The 20,535-nt window shown below is 49.6% G+C and overlaps 1 protein-coding gene across 2 annotated transcripts in view; it reads right to left on the bottom strand.

Moving 5' to 3' along the window:
- The window catches only part of GLT1D1 (glycosyltransferase 1 domain containing 1), a 122,915-nt gene extending 106,869 nt beyond the window's left edge, over positions 1 to 16,046 (bottom strand). The window contains exon 1 of one of the 2 annotated variants that reach the window (XM_025402326.1): positions 15,821 to 16,046. In XM_025402326.1, coding sequence (XP_025258111.1) covers positions 15,821 to 15,888 — 68 coding nt within the window. In that variant the 5' untranslated portion in view covers positions 15,889 to 16,046. The remainder of the gene's footprint in view (positions 1 to 15,820) is intronic. The other variant, XM_025402324.1, reaches the window with a different exon arrangement.
- Positions 16,047 to 20,535: the final 4,489 nt, after the last annotated feature.

The following is a 20,535-nucleotide window of genomic DNA, read 5'->3' as shown; positions in this document are numbered from 1 at the left end:
AGATCACTATGAAGTATTAAGAATGAATTCCAAGATTCACTATTAATGAAAAACAGAGCAAAGTGAAGAATACTTTTGGGTACATACACTGTGTGCACATAGAATATCTCTAGAAGGATACATTAAAAAGAGATAACAATGATTGCATCCAAAAAGGAGAATCAGGCCAGGTGCAGTGGCTCCCACCTGTTATCACAGCACTTTGGGAGGCAGAGGTGGGAGGATCATTTGAGCTCAGGAGTTTGAGACCAGCCTAGACAACGTGATGAAACTCTGTGTCTACAAAAAATTTAAAAAATTAGCTGGGTGTGGACACATGCACCTGTGGTCCCAGCTGTTTGGGAGGCTGAGGTGGGAGGATCAATGAGTCCAGGAATTCAAGGCTGCAGAGAGCCATGATCATGCCAGTGCGCTTCAGCCTGGGTCTCAACAGAGCGAGACCCTGTCTCAAAATGAAAGAAAGAAATAGAGAGAGAGAAAGAGAGAGAGAGAAAGAGAAAGAGACACACAAGCTTTTGTATTGTTGGATAGTTTTTACCACATGCATGTATTGTCTTTTTTAATTGTTCAAGGTGTGTGTGTCCATGTGTGTGTGCGCACGTGTGTGCATACACAACAAATGGGACCAGGTCTCTTTTCTGATTAAAACCTGCAAAGAGCTCACTGTATCCAGTTCAACTGTCAACCACATGAGAATGGGGACCATTTCTATTCTGCTTAGGGAATAAACTAATGGCTGAGTGTGTCTCCGGGATAAATGCCTCGGCCCAGAACACAGCTCACCCTGCATGGCACAAGTGCACTCCGCTCCAACCACCCTCCCACGGCTGGACCTCTGGCACATCACGCTCCCTTCGAGTCTCCACGCCTCTGACATGACACTTTCTAATGCCAGCTCCTTCCAGAGAACTCTCCTGACAGCCCCAGTTCCTACCACACCGCAGTCTCTCAAAATTTCCATTTAGTTTTGAGCCTGTCTCTGTTATAACCCCTCTGTACTGCACTTATATGGAAGATGGAGTTCACATCTTACTTGGGGCATTGATTACAAAATCAGCACATACAAGAAAATCAAGTACACTTAAAATTACCCTTGAATCGGCTGGGCGCGGTGGCTCACGCCTGTAATCCCAGCACTTCGGGAGGCTGAGGCGGGTGGATCAGGAGTTCAAGACCAGCCTGACCAACATGGTGAAACCCCATCTCTACTAAAAATACAAAAAGATTATCCAGGCATGGTGGCGTGTGCCTATAATCCCAGCTACTCAGGAGGCTGAGGCAGGAGAATCGCTTGAACCTGGGAGGGAGGAAAACCACCAGCCCCAGGGAGACAGGGAGAGAGCGTGCGGTGGAAGGGGCTGCCATTTGAGAAGAGTGGGCATGGGAGGTCCCACTAAAGGTGACCTGAAGGTGGCTGGCACAGTGGCTCATGCCTGTAATCCCGGCACTTTGGGAGGTCGAATTGGGTGGATCACCTGAGGTCAGGAGTTCGAGACCAGCCTGGCCAACATGGTGAAACTCCGTCTCTACTAAAAATACAAGAATTAGCCAGGTATGGTGGCGCATGCCTGTAATTCCTGCTACTCAGGAGGCTAAGGCAGGAGAATCACTTGAACCAGGGAAGTGGAGGTTGCAGTGAGCTAATGTTACGCCACTGTACTCCAGCCTGGGTGACAGAGAGACTCGGTCTCAGGAAAAAAAAAAAAAAGCCTCAAGGTGATGAGGGAGGAGCCACGTGGATACTGTGGGGGAAAAGATGAAGAGCTAACAGAGTCCAGCACACAGAAGTGGAGAGCAGAATGGTGGCTCCCGGAGGTTAGTGGGGGGCAGAAGGAGGAGCAGGTTGTACAGCATGGTGACCATCATCGATAATAACATACTGTATATTTCAAAATTGCTTTAAAAAAGATTTTCAATGTTTTCACTACAAAAAGTAATAAGTACAATCATTCCTGGGTATCTGCTGGGGACTGGTTCCAGGACCCCTGTGGATAACAAAATCCAAGGATGCTTAAGTCCCACATATAAAATGGCACAGCATTTGCATATCACCTTTACACATCCTCCTGTGTACTTCAAATCATCTCTAGATTACTTATAATACCTAATACAATGGAAATGCCCTGTCAATAGTTGTTCTGCTGTATTGTTTGGGGTTTTGGGGGGTTTTGGGTTGTGTGTGTGTGTGTGTGTGTGTGCGCGTGGCAGAGTCTCACCCTGTCACCCAGGCTGGATTGCAGTGGCGCGATCTCGGCTCACCGCAACCTCTGTCTCCCGAGTTCAAGCGATTCTCCTGCCTCCACCTCCCGAGTAGCTGGGATTATAGGCACGTGCCACCATGCCTGGCTAATTTTTGTATTTTTAATACAGATGGATTTTGCCATGTTGGCCAGGCTGGTCTCAAACTCCTGACCTCAGGTGACCTGCCCAATTCGGCCTCCCAAAGTGTTGGGATGACAGGCGTGAGCCACTGTGCCCGGGCTGTGTTGTTTTTAATTTCTATAATTTTTTTAACATTTTGATCTGTAGTTGCTTGGAACTGCAGATGTGGAACCCACAGATACGGAATACCGCCTGTCTTCGAGGCGGTAGACATGTTCATTACTGTGATATAATCACTCCACAATGTATTTAAAGTCCAAAACACCACACTGTATCCCATAAATATATACAATTACTAGTTGTCAAACTAAAAATAACAATGTGAATTTTAGAAATAAGTAAATTCAAATAAACAAAAAAATAGTATCAGTGGGCATTATATCCGAATATCAGAAAAGCAGGTGCTACGGGCCTGACGTGGGATGTGCTGGGCTTTGGGAAATCACAGGGGTCTGGGAAGGGTATGTCACTGAGGGGCCCACAGCGCAGAAGATAGCAGGTCCTGGCAGAAACCTCGGTGTGTGCTGGATGTGAAGCAGAGAAGAGATGCAATCTGGCTGAGCGTTTCAGCAGACTCAGTCTGACTGCTGTGTTGAAAGTGAAAAGAGACAAGCTAAGAGGCTTTGGCAATGACCCAGGGAGGGCCGGGGTGGTGACACCTTCCCTCTCCTCCAGCCTCTGCGGTCCTTATCCATCCTGCCACCAGCAGCTCATGGCCTTCCCTCCTCCACAGAGAAAGTTACAGCTGCAAGACAGGCATACTCTCAATTGCCCCCCACCATGCCCACCCCTCTGGCACCTGCAGACCTCTGGGCCTCTCCCAGGGGTCCCAGCAGAGGCCACACTCCTTCTCCAGCATCCCCACGCCCCCCACCAACTGCTCAGGAGTTAACCACCCCACAGTCATGCCGCCTCCTGTTTCCTCTCCCCACTCACCTTCAGGCAGCATCAAATATGCCCAAGTCCCTTAGAAGCTTTCCCCAGCAACCCAGCAATCTCCCCCAGTCAGGCTCTACTCTCTCTCCCCTGCCCATCACAAAAGGACTTCCGGAAATGAAAGGGTGGCACACATTCACCATCTCCATCTCCCATGCCTACCCACTCCTGCGCTTCCACCTGCCACTACTCCTGCGGAACAAGATCAGACAAGATCTCCACGGACCTTCAGGTGCCAACTGCCATTGCCCCTTTGACGTCTTGAGCAGATGGACCTGTTAGCAGCATCCAGCATCGCTAACTAGCCCCCCTGTTGGGGAAATTCCTCTTCTTTGGCTTCCATAAGTTTTCTAGATTTCCGGGGCCCTCTGCCTTCCCATCGTATCTCCTTTCTGATCATGTAATCTCCCAGTTTGTCCTACCCCTAGTGCCCTACTCCTAAGCTAACTTCATCCCACTCGCAGCTTCTTATCTTCAGCCCAGAAGCCTCTCTGAGTGCCCAAGGGTTCCAACTGCTCTAATCCAACAAAAACTTACAGAGTGTGTCGTCTGACAGGCACCTTGCAGTCAGCATGTTATGACTCTCCTGCCCCAGCCAAGCTGGCATCAGCCAGTATTCCACATGCAGGGACCTGCCCACCATGCACACAGTGGCACAAGCCAGACCCCTGGAAGTCCTCCTAGTGCTCTTCTCTCCCTGCTGCCACAGCATCGCAGGGTCCTTCCAGATAGGATGCAGATCTATATCCTTTTTTTTTTTTTTTTTTTTTGAGACAGAGTCTTGCTCGGTTACCCAGCCTGGAGTGCAGTGGTGCGATCTCGGCTCGCTGCAACCTCCGTCTCCTGGGTTCAAGCAATTCTCCTGCCTCAGCCTCCCGAGTAGCTGGGATTACAGGCATGCACCACCACACCCGGCTAATTTTTGTATTTTTAGTAGAGACAGGGGTTCACCATGTTGGCCAGGCTGGTCTCGAACTCATGACCTCAGGTTATCTGCCAACCTCGGCCTCCCAAAGTGCTAGGATTACAGGCGTGAGCCACCGCACCCGGCAGATCTCTACACTTTCTTTGTTCTTAAAGCAGCAACCTCCATCCCTCATCCTTCAATCCTGACAGCTTTAAACCCAGAATCCACAAGGTGACAGTGACAGTGACTGGATTCCACCCCCGAGCTGCCCACTCAGGTCCTCAGCCAGCTCCTCTGCGGGGTCTCACAAGCTCCTTCCTGGCTCAGGGCGTCCTCCACACACACAGTTCCCTCTGCCCGGAATGCACTTCCCAGCCTCTCCCCTCGCTGACCCTGATGGCCCCAGCTGAAAAGGTTACTTCCCATGCGCAAAGGCTCACAGCAGAGGACTCAGGATAGCCCCAACGTGGAAATGTCCCAAAGGCCCACCATTCTCCAGTTGAGGAGTGGACAAGGAAAAGTGTACATCTGGCCGACGGGCATTCCTCAGCCACACGGGAATGAAGGACTGACACTTTAGGCCAAGCCCGCAAAAGGGACCACATAGTGTATGATCCCAGAATAGGTCTATTCATAGAGACTAAAGGAAGCTGACCATTTCCCAGGGCCTGGGGGAGCAGTGGAAGAGAAGTGTCTGCTAAGGGATACGGGTTTCTTCTGAGAGTGATGGAAATGTTTGGAAATCAGATAGGAGTGACAGTTGCATGACTTTATGAATACACTAAGAATCCCTGGTGTGTACATTTTGAAAGGGTGAAGTTTATGGTATGTCAATTATATCTCAAATTAAAAAAAAAAACAAACAAAAAACTATATGGGGCCGGGTGCAGTGGCTCACACCTGTAATCCCAGAACTTCGGGAGGCTGAGGAGGGCAGATCATTTGAGGTCATGAGTTCGAGACCAGCCTGATCAACATGGTGAAACCCCGTCTCTACTAAAAATACAAAAAATTAGCAGGGCGTGGTGGCGCATGCCTGTAATCCCAGCTACTCAGGAGGGCTGAGGCAGGAGAATCACTTGAATCTGGGAGGCGGAGGTTGCATGAGCCGAGATCGTGCCAGTGTACTCCAGCCTGGGGGACAGAGACTCTGTCTCAAAAAATAATAAAAATAAAAATAAACTATATGAGAAATAAAATGTTATTTCTTGACAAAGTCTTCCCAGACCCTGGCTGGGGTTCAGAAAAAAAGAAACCCCAAAACGAAGGCCTCAGCAACTCTCTCTGACTCTCTCCCGCCCTCCTGTCTCTGGTCCCTCATTTTCCCCAGTGGTTAACCAGAGAAGCTAGAATTCCTCTTCCCCATGGGGGTTCATGGAAACCAGAACTCGTTCTCCCCAAGGTCAGCCATAAAACCCAAAATTATTACTCTGACTTTCCCCTGCCTTCCTGTGTAAAACCTGACCATAAAGACATTATCCCAGGCCAGGTGTGGTGGCTGACGCCCGTAATCCCAGCACTTTGGGAGGCCGAGGCAAGTGAATCACCTGAGGTCAGGAGTTCAAGACCAGCCTGACCAACGTGGTGAAACCCCGTCCCTACTATAACAATACAAAATTAGCTGGGTGTGGTGGTGCATGCCTGTAATCCCAGCTACTTGGGAGGCTGAGGCAGGAGAGTCGCTTGAATCCAGAAGGCAGAGGTTGCAGTGAGCCAAGATCGCACCACTGCACTCCAGCCTGGGTGACAAGAGCGAAACTCCATCTCAAAAAAAAAAAAAATTATCCAAACTACCTTGTGTTGATTGTAGATCACAAAGCCCCCATTCCAGAGAGGGGCTGCCTTGCACCAGAAGGAAAGAAGGCTGCACAGAGGGGCCAAGACGAATCCAGACAGACTCGCCTTGCTGGGCTTCCCCAAGCAGTCTATTGGTGTTCAATCAGACCCTTTTAATTGTCCTATTTCCATGTGGCTGTCTATACCTTGTTGAACCTAAGCATAAACTGGCCAGTCTCTCAGGTCTCCCTGGGTCTTCATACTGAGGGCTCCCATGTCATGGAAAACCATGACCAATACAGGTGTGTGCCGTGTCTCTTATGAGTCTGTCTTTGGTCAGTTGGTTTTCAGTGAACCTTCAGAGGGGGAAGGGGAAGTTCTTCCTTGGACCCTACACCCTCTGGAACTAGGTCGGCTCTATTCAAAGTCCTCTCTCTGTCATCACCCAACACTTCTCCGTCACAGCACCGATCATATCACAGTCAGACAAATGTTTGGGTAATTACACGCTTGTGTCTGTCTTCCATGCTAGAATGCTAGACTTGTCTTCCAAATGACAATGCTTAGCATCGAGCTGATGTGCAGAAGCTCTCTGTGGTTGAGTGGCTGCCTCCTGAGGGCAGGGGCTACATGATGCCGGCTCTCTGTGTAGCGCCTACACAGCACTGTGCCCATGGGAGACACTCAAAAAATATCTGCTGAATGAAGATATTAACAACTTTCTTTTTTGTGTGTGATACAGGGTCTCATTCTGTTGCTGCCCAGGCTGGAGTGCAGTGTGCAATCATGGCTCATTGCAGCCTCAACTTCTCTGGGCTCAAGTGATCCTCCTGCCTCAGCCTTCTGAGTAGCTGGGACCACTATGCTCAGCTAATTTTTGTATATTTTGTAGGATGGGGTTTCACCATGTAGCCCAGGCTGGTCTCAAACTTCTGAGCTCAAGCAATCTGCCTGCCTCAGCCTCCCAAAGTGTTGGGATTACAAGAGTGAGCCACAGCGCCCAGCAACAACTTTCAATGGCTATCTTTGTGTTTTTTTGTTTGTTTGTTTGTTTGTTTTTGAGACAGTCTCCCTCTGTCACCCAGGCTGGACTGCAGTGGCACAGTCTTGGCTCATTGCAGCCTCCACCTCCCAGGCTCAAGCAATTCTCCTGCCTTAGCCTCCTGAGTAGCTGAGATTACAGGCATGCACCACCATGCCCAGCTAATTTTTGTATTTTTAGTAGAGACAGGATTTCACCATGTTAGCCAGGCTGGTCTCAAACTCCTGACCTCAAGTGATCTGCCTGCCTCAGCCTCCCAAAATGCTGGGATCAGAGGCGTGAGCCACTGCACCTGGCCTCAATGGCTATCTTTGAACATGGAAAAATTGGTAACAAGCTCTTAAAAAAACAAACAAAACAAAAGAAGGTGGAGAAAATAAAATAGCCTCCTTGTCTCAACTTCATATGTATTCACACTTTTCCTTTGACTCCTTGAAAGAAAATCCAGAAAAACTGAAAACTTTCCCTCATACTTTTTTTTTTTCTTCCCAAATGCTTGGCAATCACAGAGAATTCAGAATGATGCGGCCAGAAAGTAGCCCGGCCTGGAAGGGAAAGTACGGCCTTGCACGCAAAGGATGTTTGCACTTCTTCCTTTGCTTTCTCTCCCTTCTGGTCAGTGTCCTTTAGTGCTCCAATCTGCCCCCACTATCTAAAATGCTTCCCATTCCGACAAACACACTTTTGCACTCTCTGTTCCAGATGGACAAACAGAACAAATGCACAGTCACCACCCCGCTGCACCAAGTCCAGCTATCAGTGTGACAACATTTGCCACCATTCTGATGTCAACACACTCCCGGCTGGACTGAACTGCCCCTCAGGCTTCCCTGCTCTGGGCCAAGGAAGCCTGAATGCTCTGCTTTGCTCATTCTTTCCACCACCATCTTCATGCATTTCCCCAGTACCCGTGGCAGCTCTGCAGACAATACACCAGGCAGTCAACTCAGTTCTCTAGTGAATATCTGATATCATGATGCAGAGCCTGGGTCAGGAGGCCTTTCATGGAAGCAGACGGAGAGGAAATACCTTTGGGTTTGTGGGTCAGAGGGCCTGTGTTCTAACTGCTCCATTCTGCCCCTGAGAAGCAGAAGCAGAAACCCAAACACACAAGTGTATGATATAACTGGGGCCACTAAAACTTTATTGACAAAACTGGCAGGGAGGCTGCATTTAACCCCCGGCAGGCAGCAGTTTGTTGCCCTGGGTTTGGAAGATGATTTCGATGCTTTGTTTTTGAGACTAGCCTCCTATTTAACATAACAGGGGGCGCCCTTTGAAACAACTCCACGACTTACTCTCCACGTGAGTATTTTTTACATCCACTCCTCGTGCAGTTTACCCCCCTCCACAGGTGAAATGAACTTGGTTCTCTAGGTGTCAGACTCTAGTTTTTCACTTACCAGAGCTGCTTTTAATTTTGAACTTCACTGTTAGAAACTGACCTAGACCAATTTCCCCAGTTCCGGGAGGACGGCCTGGCTCTCCTGGTAAATGTTCATTCTCAGGGGATCAGAAGTGGTGGGGACCCTTCTGACCTCTTCCTTCTAACCTCACCACCGGGTGTGCCCCACAATGAGAGGAACTCTCACTCTAGATTCAGCCACACACACACCAAACAGTCTATTCTGCTGGGCTGCAGAACTCTGTGTTCTCCAAGCACCCTGCCCGAAGGGTCGAGTCCACACTGGACCATACTGGCAGCCACACTAGCCAATCTAGTTAAGCCAGATGACAGAGGGTTATGGCAGGGACGCAAGACCAAATAGAGCTGTCAACCTCAAGGGCTGCCCAGTAGGTGAGGGCTCCCTGACTTCTTGGTCAAAAGCCTGTGTCATCTTCCCAGTGAACCACATATCTTAGACACCACTAATTTCTTTTTGTTGAGACAGAGTCTCACTCTGTTGCCCAGGCTGGAGTGCAGTGGTGCAATCTCAGCTCACTGCAACCTCTGCCACCTGGGTTCAAGCGATTCTCCTGCCTCAGCCTCCCGAGTAGCTGGGACTACAGGTACCAGCCACCATGCCCAGCTAATTTTTGTATTTTTAGTAGAGACGGGGTTTCACCGTGCTGGCCAGGCTGGTCTCGAACTCCTGACCTCAGGTGATATGCCCGCCTCGGCCTCCCAAAGTGTTGGGATTACAGGCGTGAGCCACCGCGCCCAGCCTAATTTCTGAAATACTTTATGCTAATGAACAAATCTTCTGATGTGGGTTGCTAATGGTATAGTGCTTAGGAGACATCTCTAGAGAGTAGGTACCACATTAGGGTATTCAGAATACTCGCTAGCAGCTCACAGGTTATACTTAAAGGAAACTTACACACCCTGAACGCTTTATACTGAAGAATATTCAACGTGACACGCAGGCAATGTAACATCAATTCTCAGGTTATTGATCCCCTAGATTTTTTGCCCAAGAAACACATTATTCTATTCTATCACCTACATCTTCTAAAAAACTACTAGACAGCAGAAGCCTTAGATGTTCCTGTTTTTTCCCCAGTATTTTCCCTCTATCATGAAAGAAATCATGGGTTTTTCTCTCCTTCATTCCCAACCCTGAACTGCCAAGGCCTGTTCATTTTACTTCTTAAATATGTCAAACCCAAAGGCATACATGATTTTCAACTACACACAAATCTCATGGCCTTTCATGGTGCAGTCCTATTGTTGGCACAAAATTGAAAGTGTTGCATGGCCCTGTCTCCCTCTCCAGTCACATCTCCTGACCCCACCTAGAGAAGGATTCATCAGCCAAGCCCTGTTCACATGTCGAGCGGGGTCACTCTTGGGGAGGGGCTGTCCTGTGCACTACAGGGTGTGGAGCGGCGTCCCACTCAATGCCAGTAGCCCCCAACACTAGCGGTGACAGCGAAATATGTCTCCAGACCTTGCCCAGTGACCCTGGGGGCAAAACGGCTCCCCCTCCTCGGCACATCCTCTGTGCGCCATGCGTTTCTGGAGCGTCGCTGATCTACAGGATTCTGTGCCGTGAAGGCTGCGTGACTCTCAGCTCTGGAAGAGACGGTCTCTTCCCATCCCATTGCCTGACCCTCTGCCTAAGACGCCTCCCCCTCCGTTCTCCCACCTTGCTAACTAAGGACTATCATGCTGATTAATAGCTCACAACTATTGTCCATGAAAAGAGTCCAACTCTGTAAAATATTTTAAGAGATTTATTCTGAGCCAAATATGAGTGACCATGGCCTGTGACACAGCCCTCAGGAGGTCCTGAGAACACGTGCCCAAGGTGGTGGGGTGCAGCTTGGTTTTATATATTTTAGGGAGGCATGAGACATCAATCAAATACATTTAAGAAATACATTTGGTTTGGTTCAGAAAGGCGACAACTCAAAGCGGCGGGGCAGGGGGGTGTTGCGGGGAGGAGGGATAGTTCCAAGCTATAGGTCAATTTAAACATTTTCTGGTTGACAATTGGTTGAGGCTTGTCTTAAGACCTGAGATCCATAGAAAGGGAATGTTCAAGTTAAGATAAAAGACTGTGGAGACCAAGATTCCTTTGAAGTCTTACAGTGGCTGCCCTTAGAGACAATAAATGACAAATTTTTCCTCTTCCAATCTTTAAAACGTGCTAGACTTTTAGTTAACCTCTTCAGGATTGGGAGGAACTGGAAGAAAAAGGTCTAACTATGTTAATAGAGATTTTTTTTTTTTATTTTTTTGAGACAGAGTCTCCTTCTGTTTCCTAGGCTGGGGTGCAATAGCATGATTTCAGCTCACTGCAACCTCTGCATCCCGGGTTCAAGCAATTCTCCTGCCTCAGCCACCCAAGTAGCTGGGATTACAGGTGTGTGCCACCACGCCCAGCTAATTTTTGTATTTTTAGTAGAGACAGGGTTTCACCATGTTGGCCAGGATGGTCTTCAACACCTGACCTCAAGTGATCCACCTGCTTTGGCCTCCCAAAGTGCTGTGATTATAGGCGTGAGCCACCCTGCCCGGCAGAGATTCTTTACAGAGGCAGATTTTCCTCCCACAAAGGATGGCTCTGCAGGGCCATTTCAAGATATGGCAGAGAAGCATGTTTTGGGGTTAAATATTTTGATTTTTCTTTTTGTCTCATAATGTTATGCTAGTCAGATTGGAAAGTAAATCACGATATATGGGGTCAAATAAAACCCATCTAATGAGAATTTATGGTTTATAGGGCATGATTTCCCAGACCCCTTAGATAGGAATCTGGGAAAGATTTTAAAAAATCAGAGCTTAGTCCTCACTACGTTCCAGACACTGCTTTAAAAATGCTGAAAGTGTATTAGCTCATTTAGTTGCTTTCACAACCCATATTGGCATCATCATTATAAATAACGACACTGAGCCACAAAGCAAACTTGGTCTGGACCGTGCAATTTGTCAGCAGAGAACGGGCTTGGAAGGCACCAGAAGGCTTTCCCTGACCTTTGATCTCAGATCGGTCCCCACCTACATGTCCCCAGAGGATCCTGTGCTTCTCCGGCCAATACATTTATCAGAATTTTGCACCATTACTTATATACGGGGTGTTGATTTACAATGACCACCTTGTGTAAGAATAGAACCACTTCATTTTTTCTTTAAATCCAGTCTTACCTAATTCTGACCTCCTATTGTGCCAGGCTGATGGGAACTCCAGATTTATGCATTTGGTTTAAATCCAGTCTTACCTAGTTCTGGCCTCCTATTCTGCCAGGCTGATGGGAACTCCAGATTTACGCATTTGGGGAACTCCCTCCCCCAGGGTCCAGGGTCAGTTGAGGGTGGTCTCCAGGGTCTTTGGCAGGGATTTTGGAGGAGAACGCCCGGTCCTCACTGCTCACTGCTGATTAGCTCACAGGGACTCTCAGTCACCAAGGGAACCTCCCTCCCTGCCCATCCAGGACACCAGCATCATTTCCTCAAGGAGCCTAAGCTTTCACAAGGCAGAAGATGTCTTCAAGCAACTTCTGCTTTTTTCTTTTTCTTCCGCCAGCAATCCTTCCTGAGGTGAAGGACAACAAACGCTGGGGTCTGAATAAACATCAAAGCATCAATAGCAGCCTTTATTCTGCTTCTGCACAGCCAGGAAAAGAAAGAACAAAGTGACTAAATAGCCCTCCACTCCAGTTTAGCTGAAGTCAACCTTCTGCATAAGCCCTGCCCACTTCCTCCCTCTCCATAGCCCCAAGGCCTAGCAAGACAGGCAACTTCAAAAGTGCACCACCAATGGAACGATGGGAGAGTGAATCTCAGGAGAGCAGCTAACATAGTTATTTTTTCTATTAATTCACCTCTGAGTTGGAACAAAAGTAACGTGGCCTTGTGGGTGGGTGTGAGTTTGGGCCCTTGGAAGATGTGGGTATATAGCTCAAGTTAGGAGCAAAATGTTAAATAACAGGTAATATTTCTTTGTTGCCTGAAGCTTTTAACTCTGTGCCTGTTCAGGTTCTTTGGTCACTCAACATTTTTTTGGTTTTCTTTTCTCTTTTTGAAAGGGAGTCCTGCTCTGTCTCCCAGGCTGTTGCGCAGTGGCGCCATCTTGGCTCACCGCAACCTCTGCCTCGCGGGTTCAAGCGATTCTTGAGCCTCTGCCTCCTGAGTAGCTGGGATTACAGGTCTGTGCCACCACAGCTGGCTAATTTTTGTATTTTTAGTAGAGACGGGGTTTCACCAGTTTTTTTTAAGTGGTAATTATTTCTTAAGCACAAAGTGTTTTCCCTACCACATGTACAAGCCAGACTTGGCCTCTCTCTCTGACTCATTTACTAGCACTGGCCCCAAACTCTCTCCAGTCCAGTGACCCTGGCTGCCTTTCTGCTTCTTACACAACTCATGCTTCCTCCAGCCCAGGGCCCGTGTTCTCAATATTATTCCTTCCTAGGACCATCCCTCCAGATCTCAGTGACGGCCTATATACGGTCTTAGCTTCAGTGTCATCTCCTGAGACAGCCTCCCGGACCACATTCTCTAAAGCATCCCAGCCATCATCATGCCTCTCAATCATTTTATCTAGTTTTGTCAGAGGCATCTGAACCAGAGCAACTCAATCTTGAATAAGGGCTGGGTAAAATGAGGTTAAGACCTACTGGGCTGCATTCACAGATGGTGAAGGCATTCTAAGTCACAGAATGAGACAGGAGGTCGGCACAAGATACGAGGTGATAAAGACCTTGCTGATAAAACAGGATGCAGTAAAGAAGCCAGCCAAGACCGACCAAAACCAAGATGGCAACGAGAGCGATCTCTGGCTGTCCTCACTGCTACACTCCCACCGGTGCCATGACAGCTTACAAGTGCCATGGCCATGTCAGGAAGTTACCCGATACGGTCTAGAAAGGGAAAGTGTGAATAATCCACTCCTTGTTGAGCATATCATCAAGAAATAACCATAAAAATGGGCAACCAGGTCCAGGTGAAGTTGCTCATTCCTGTAATCCCAGCACTTTGGGAGGCTGAGGTGGGTGGATCACCTGAGCTCAGGAGTTTGAGACCAGCCTGGCCAACATGGCGAAACCCTGTCTCTACTAAAAATACAAAAATCAGCTGGGCGTCGTGGCAGGTGCCTGTAATCCCAACTACTCAGGAGGCTAAGGCAGGAGAATTGCTGGAAACCGGGGGTGGAGTTTGCAGTGAGCTGAGATCCCGCCATTGCACTCCAGTCTGGGCAAAAGAGTGAAACTCTGTCTCAAAAAAAAAAGGGCATTCCATCTCAAAGAAAAAAAAAAAACAAACAAAGGCAACCAGCAGCCCTCAGGGCTGCTCTGTCTATGGAGTAGCTATTCTTTTATTTGTTTATTTTCTTAATAAACTTGCTTTTACTTTAAGGACTCTCCCTGAATTCTTTCTTGTGCAAGATCCAAGAACCGTCTCTCGGGTTCTGGATCAGGATCCCTTTCCGGTAACGGTTTTGTTTTAGAGTTTCGATCTGCCACCCAGGCTGGAGTTCAGTGGTGCAATGTCAGTTCACTGCAGCCTCGACCTCCTGGGCTCAAGCAATCCTCCTGCCTCAATCTCCTGAGTAGCTGGGACCACGGGCACGCACAACCACATCAGCTAATTTTTAAATCATTTTTTGTAGAGATGAGGGTTTCACCATGTTGCCCATGCTGGTCTTTAACTCCTGGGCTCAAACAATTCTCCCATCTCAGCCTCCCAAAGTGCCGGGATTACAGGTTTGAGCCGCCACACCCGCCCGCCCTAGGTTTTTTGTTTTTTTAGAGTGCAGTGGCGTGATCCCGGATCAATTGGCTCACTGCAACCTCTGCCTCCCAGGTTCCAGCGATTCTCCTGCCTCAGCCTCCTAGTTTTGCTTTCTTAATAGCACCAATCCCTACGTGAAATAACCTCCTTCATTCCTCTCCCGTAATGGTATGCTGGATGCTGATCCATCCAACAGAGCCAGGAACACAAAGGGCTCCTCATTGCTAGACCCAAGCGGAGCATCACTGACCTATTTAATAGAAACCTGCACCATGAAACCTGAATATAAATTTTCCAGCAAACTTCAGAAAACAGATGTATCCTCTCTTGGTCATTTCTGCTTGTGAGCTTTAGAAGAAATCAGCTGAAAGGGACATGAAAGGGTTGGTGGAGTCTCAATTGCTCATTTTAATGATGAGGAGGCCGGGCACAGTGGTTCCTGCCTGTAAACCCAGCACTGTGGGAGGCCGAGGCAGGCGGATAACCTGAGGTCAGGAGTTCGAGACCAACCTGGCCAACATGGTGAACCCCCGTCTCTACTAAAAACACAAAAATTAGCCGGGTGTGGTGGTTCGCACCTGTAACCCCAACCACTTGGGAGGCTGAGGCAGGAGACTCGCTTGAACCCGGCAGGCGGAGATTGCAGTGAGCCCAGATCGCGCCACTGCACTCCAGCCTGGGCGCCAGGAGACTCCATTTAAAAAAAATAAATTGATGAGGAAACAGGCCCACAGAGGGGAAGTAAATCGGAAAACCTATTTCATGAAGCAAGTCCGTTTTTCTTCACACACACACACACACACACACACACACACACACACACACGGCTTCTGTTAAGCTGCAGGCTCTAATCCTGGCACTTCCCAGGCTTCGCCTCAAGGAATATGTTTATCCGGCTAATACAGGCGGAGCGCCCGCGGTGCAGGCGGGTGGCGGCGGGATTAACGCGGCAGCCCCTCCCCGGGCCCCCGCCGGGCTTGGGTTCCACCGACCAGAACACAGACCAACAAGTAAACAAATAAGACAAAGGCAGAAAAAGATGAGTGTGAAGGAGCTAACCAGCCAGGAAGTCGAGAATAGAGAGGGCGGAGGGGAGGTGGGGAAGGGATTTCGGGGGACAGGACTCCGGACGCCGGCACACAGCCGAGACCCGATCCGCGAGGGCAGGGCTGGCACCGCGGTCCCCGGCCTGGAAACGCGCCCCGGCCCAGAGCTCCGCAGACCGTGCTGCGCTTCCCTGCGAACCCTGCTGCGCATCCCTGCGGATCCTGCTCCCATCCTGCTCCTGCAGCGAGGCCTTCCCGGGCCCCTCCGCGGGCGGCCCCGGGCCTGTTCACCTGCTCAGTCCCCTCCGGAGAGCGCGAGGCCAACGCGCCGGCCGCACAAAGACCCGGGGACACGCGCGCCGGGCTGGTCGCACCGACCCCCGCGCGCCCGGCAGGCGGCACCGGCCGGTCCGTTTGTGCGCGCGGCTCGAGGCTGCCCCGGCGCGGCTGGAGGGGGCCTGGCTGAGCGCCCCGCGTCCCCGGGTCCCGCGTCCCCATCCCCTAGACCCCGCCCCCCGCCCCCGACTTCGCAGGCCCCGGCGCCCTGCACCTACCGGACGCGCTGGGCCGTGACCGCGTTGCCCGTGTGCGGGCGCAGCACTGCCAGGAACAGGAGCCGCATGCCGCCGCCCGGGCCATCGACCAGCCCAGCCGCCGCCGACCAGGCCCCGGGGGCGGCGCAGACGCGGACGGCGGGGGAGCCGGGGCGGCTGGGTCTGTCCCGCCCGCCCCTCCCGGAGGCCGCGCCCGCCCCTCCCCGAGGCCGCGCCCGAGCTCGCAGGTTCCGGCGCCAGGCGGGGAGGAGGACGGGAACCAGGGGCCTCGGATGGCGCGAGCTCTGCGTGCGGGTTGGCGCGGGTGCGCCCCGTGGGGTCCATCACCAGGATAGCCGCGGTCCGCTCCCACCTGGACCAGGATGAGCGGTGACCACAGTCCCTTCCGCGGGGACCAGTGCCAGCGATTACCACGGTCCCTCCCACGGGGACCAGGATCAGCGGTGACCACAGTCCCTTCCGCCGGGACCAGGACCAGCGGTGACCACAGTCCCTTCCCACAGTGACCAGGACCAGGGGTGCCCTTGGCCCTTTCCCACAGGGAACAGAAGCAGGAGTGGCCATGGTCCGCTCCCATGGAAACCAGTGATGGCTTCCATGGGCTTCATGGGGAAATCAGTGAGCTTCACGGAGCACCGGGATGGCTGCAGGTCTGTACCCACCAGGACCAGCAGAGACCTCGGGTTCCCTCCCACAGGGTGCTGCAGAGAGGGGCTCTCAGCCTCATTTTCCATGACAACCTGAGTGGGGCCTTGGTCCCCAGGAAGCCCAGGATTCCTTTCTAGTCCCATTCCAGGGGACGTGGCATGATCAGTCCCAAATTCCTTCCCAGGCCAGACTACCCTAAAACTAACCAGAGGAGGGGAACATGGGGAATGTGTGAGGAGACAGTAGAAACACATTTCAGGGTCGCACCTGTGAGGTGAGGAAGATGATAGGGAGGGGAACTCAGGGTTCATCAGGGTACATGGGCTGCACCTGGTCTGGATCTCCAACCTAGGATACCTTGAGTGAGAGAAATAGGGAACTAAAGGAAGCCTCTGGCAAAATGCCATCTGTGGATTTAAACAAGCACCCCCCAAAACAGATGTTAAGTGTTTACAAAGATGCATTCGTATTTACAGATGTGGAACATTCTAGTGGGTGCCCAATATTTTCATTTACCTTCAAACTTGATTTTCTCTCACCCCCCAAATATCTTCCAGCCTCAGAAAGGGAAAGTGGGAATGAAGAAAGCCATGACATGTGACAACCACCATCAGTGGCAGGTCTCCAGCCTCATTATGCAGCATGGTGACCCCCAGGCTTATCAAGACATAAATGTCCATCCTGGAGGGCGCACTGGGCTCCGCGGGCCTTCTCCCAGTTAGATCCACCACTCTGTCTTTCAGTGTGGCATGGAGTAGGGGAGAGTTTTATATCATTGTAGAACAATCAAAATCCTGTCCTCCTCTCACTCTCAATAGAACACCCAGGATTTTGTTCTTCTTCCTGGTATTTCAGCTTCCCAGGCACTGGGCAGGCAGGCCACATCCTTTTTTTAAGGACAAAAGCAATCTGAAAATATTATCATTCTGCTAAACAATACTTTCCAACAGAATTACACGAGGAAACAGGAAAGGGGACAAGTTGCACAGAGCTGCCACAACCCCCTTCTGACAAAATTTTAGAAAGAGAGTTTTGACACCGGGCGCGGCAGCTCATGCCTATAATTCCAGCACTTTGGGAGGCCGAGGTGGGTGGATCACTTGAGGCCAGGAGTTCAAGACCAGTCTGGCCAACATGGCAAAACCCCGTCTCTACCAAAAATAGAAAAATAGATGGGCGCGGTGGTACACGCCAGTAGTCCTAGGTACTTGGGAGGCTGAGGCATGAGAATCATTTGAACCCAGGAGGCGGAGGTTGAAGTGAGCTGTGATCACACCACTGCACTCCAGCCTGGGCAATAAAGCAAGACTCAATGTTAAATAAATAAATAAGTTTTGAGTGGACTCCTGCTATATTTGCTACACACCATGAAGAGGCAATAAAACGCAGTGTCTTGTGTGCAGAAGTAGAGGGGTGGCATCTGCCCATGATCTTCCCCTATTTGACCTTGCCCATGGGATATTAAAAGCTAAATGTGAATAGATACATTTCTGATTTTACAAAGGCGACTTCAGCATGAGCCCAGAAAGGAACCTCCCTAAGCAGAGTTCAACTGGCAGCCCTGTGGGCTAAATATCACCCTTAGATGTATTGTATTTAGGCTACACCATGTTTTTAATGAAAGCTGAGCTATTATGTTTTGTTTGTTTTGAGACAGTCTCACTCTGTCATCCAGGCTGGGGTGCTGTGGTGTGATTATGGATCACTGCAGCTTCCACCTCCTGGGCTCAGGTGGTCCTCCCACTCAGCCTCAACAGTTGCTGGGACTATAGATGTGCGCCATGATGCTGGGCTAATTTTTTGTAGAAGTGGGGTCTCACTATGTTGCCCAGGCTGGTCTTGAGCTCCTGGGCTCAAGCAGTCAACTCACCTCAGCCTCCCGGAGTGATGGGATTACAGGCGTGAGCCACTATACCTGGCCAAGCCACCATTTTTAAATTGGGAGCTTTCATACAGAAGTTGGAATATCTGTATCTGTTGAAAAACGAGAGATCTGATTAAATGAAGCTACCATCCTGTGGCTGAATGAAGCTGGGAAGCAGCTGCCTACTTTAGATGAAATCCGAATGCGCCATTTCACACTGTGGTTGAAGGCTCACTTCTATTCCTTGATAACCTTGATCTGTATTTTTAGAAAAACATTGACGTTTATTTTTATGTAAATTAAGTTCCGAAGCAGGTGGCCCAAGCCTAATATCGTGGCTGTACTATCACCAGGAACCTAGACTTTCCTCTGTCTACTCCATCATGCTAGTGTTTGGCTTCTAGTCTCAAGATCACCTTATCAAGGAATTGATAAGGAGCAGTACTGCTGCAGCTCCACCCATCACATCAACATTCCAGGCAGCAGGAAGGAAGGAAAGGCAAAAGTGGTGCACTCCAATGGTGTATTTCATTTTAAAGCGTCTTCCTGAAAATGCAAACAGCCCTATGCCTTTATCGTATTGGCCACGTGACCACTTCTTGCATCCAAGGAGGCTGAGACATGCAGTCCATTAACTGGGTACACTGCCACCTAAATACAATCGTGGTTACTAAAGAAAAGTGGCAGAATAGGTTTGCAGTAAGTCACCTCTGCCATAGCAATATAAATTAATAGATTAAAAGAGAAAATGGCAGAGGCATTTGAACCACAGCAACTCCCTCTCGAATAGTGGCTGGGTAAAATGAGGCTGAGACCGGGTGGGCTGCAATCCCAGGAGGTTAAGGCATTCTAAGTGACAGGATGAGACAGGAGGTCGGTACAAGATAGAGGTCACAAAGACCTTGCTGATAAAACAGTTTGCAGTAAAGAAGTCAGCCAAAACCCACCAAAACCAAGATGGCAATGAAAGTGACCTCTGGTTGTCCTCACTGCTACACTCCCACTAACGCCATGACAGTTTACGAATGCCATGGCAACGTCAAAACAGGGGAGGCATGAATAATCCACTCCTTTAGCATATCATCAAGAAATCACCATAAAAATGGGCAACCAGCAGCCCTCGGGCTGCTCTGTCTATAGACTAGCCATTCTTTATTCCTTTACTTTCTTAATAAACTTGCTTTCACTTTACTCTATGGACTCGCCCTGAATTCTTTCTTGTGTGAGATCCAAGAACCTTCTCTTGGGGTCTGGAATAGGACCCCTTTCCAGTAACAGAAACACATGTGACCCTCTCGGTGGGTGGAATAAGAACATTCAGTAGGATTCAACACTCATTCTCGATGATACAAAAGAAGTAATAAAAGTAAGAAGAAAGAAAGGAACAAGGGAAGGAAGGAGGGATGGGGAAGGAGGGAGGCAGGGAAGGAGGAAGGAAGGAAGCAAGGAATGAATTCAGTTATAGAAGAAACATGAAGAACCTTAAAAACTCTGTTTTTTAAATTCTTGCAGGTAAAAATGGCCTGACTCTGTGATTATCTCTTTTCTAGTCTCTCTACAGCTTATGAGTGGTTGAGCCAGATGCAGAACTGCTCTCCAGAGGACTTTTGGAAATTTGGGGGTGGAGAAGGAAATTTGTTGTCAGAATGATTAAGGAATGTCATCAATATTTCACAACTAGGCCCAGAAGTTTTAACACCTTGCAACACATAGGACATCCCTGCCTAAAGAAAAAATGCTCTTCCCAAATGCCAGTAGATACCTGTATTAGGGTTCTCCAAGGAAGCAGAACTAATGAGAGATTTCTATTTGTAAAAGGAGATTTATTATGAGGCATCAGCTCATGTAATCATGAAGGCTGAGAAGTACCGTGATCTGCTGTCTGCCATACGGAGACCCAGGAAAGCTGGTGGTGTAATTCAGTTCCAGTCTGAAGGCCTGAGCAATGGTGTAAATCCCAGTTTGAGGGAGGGGGGGAATGGTGGGGGTGGAGGCTGAGAAGATGACATGAAATGTGCCAGCTCACGCAGTGAGGCAGTGGGGAAAATGGAGGGGCATGGGGATGCGGCGCAAATTCCTCTCTCCTCCTCCTTTTTTTCTTGAGACAGGGTCTTACTCTGTCACCCAGGCTGGAGTGCAGTGGTGGGATCTCGGCTCACTGCAAACTCCGCCTCCTGGGTTCAAGCAATTCTCCTGCCTCAGC

This window comes from Theropithecus gelada, chromosome 11 (genome assembly GCF_003255815.1).
Source record: "Theropithecus gelada isolate Dixy chromosome 11, Tgel_1.0, whole genome shotgun sequence".
In the NCBI taxonomy this organism is placed as follows: Eukaryota; Metazoa; Chordata; class Mammalia; order Primates; family Cercopithecidae; genus Theropithecus; species Theropithecus gelada.
Note: the sequence above shows the minus strand (reverse complement) of the source record. Positions and strands in the feature narration are given on the sequence as shown.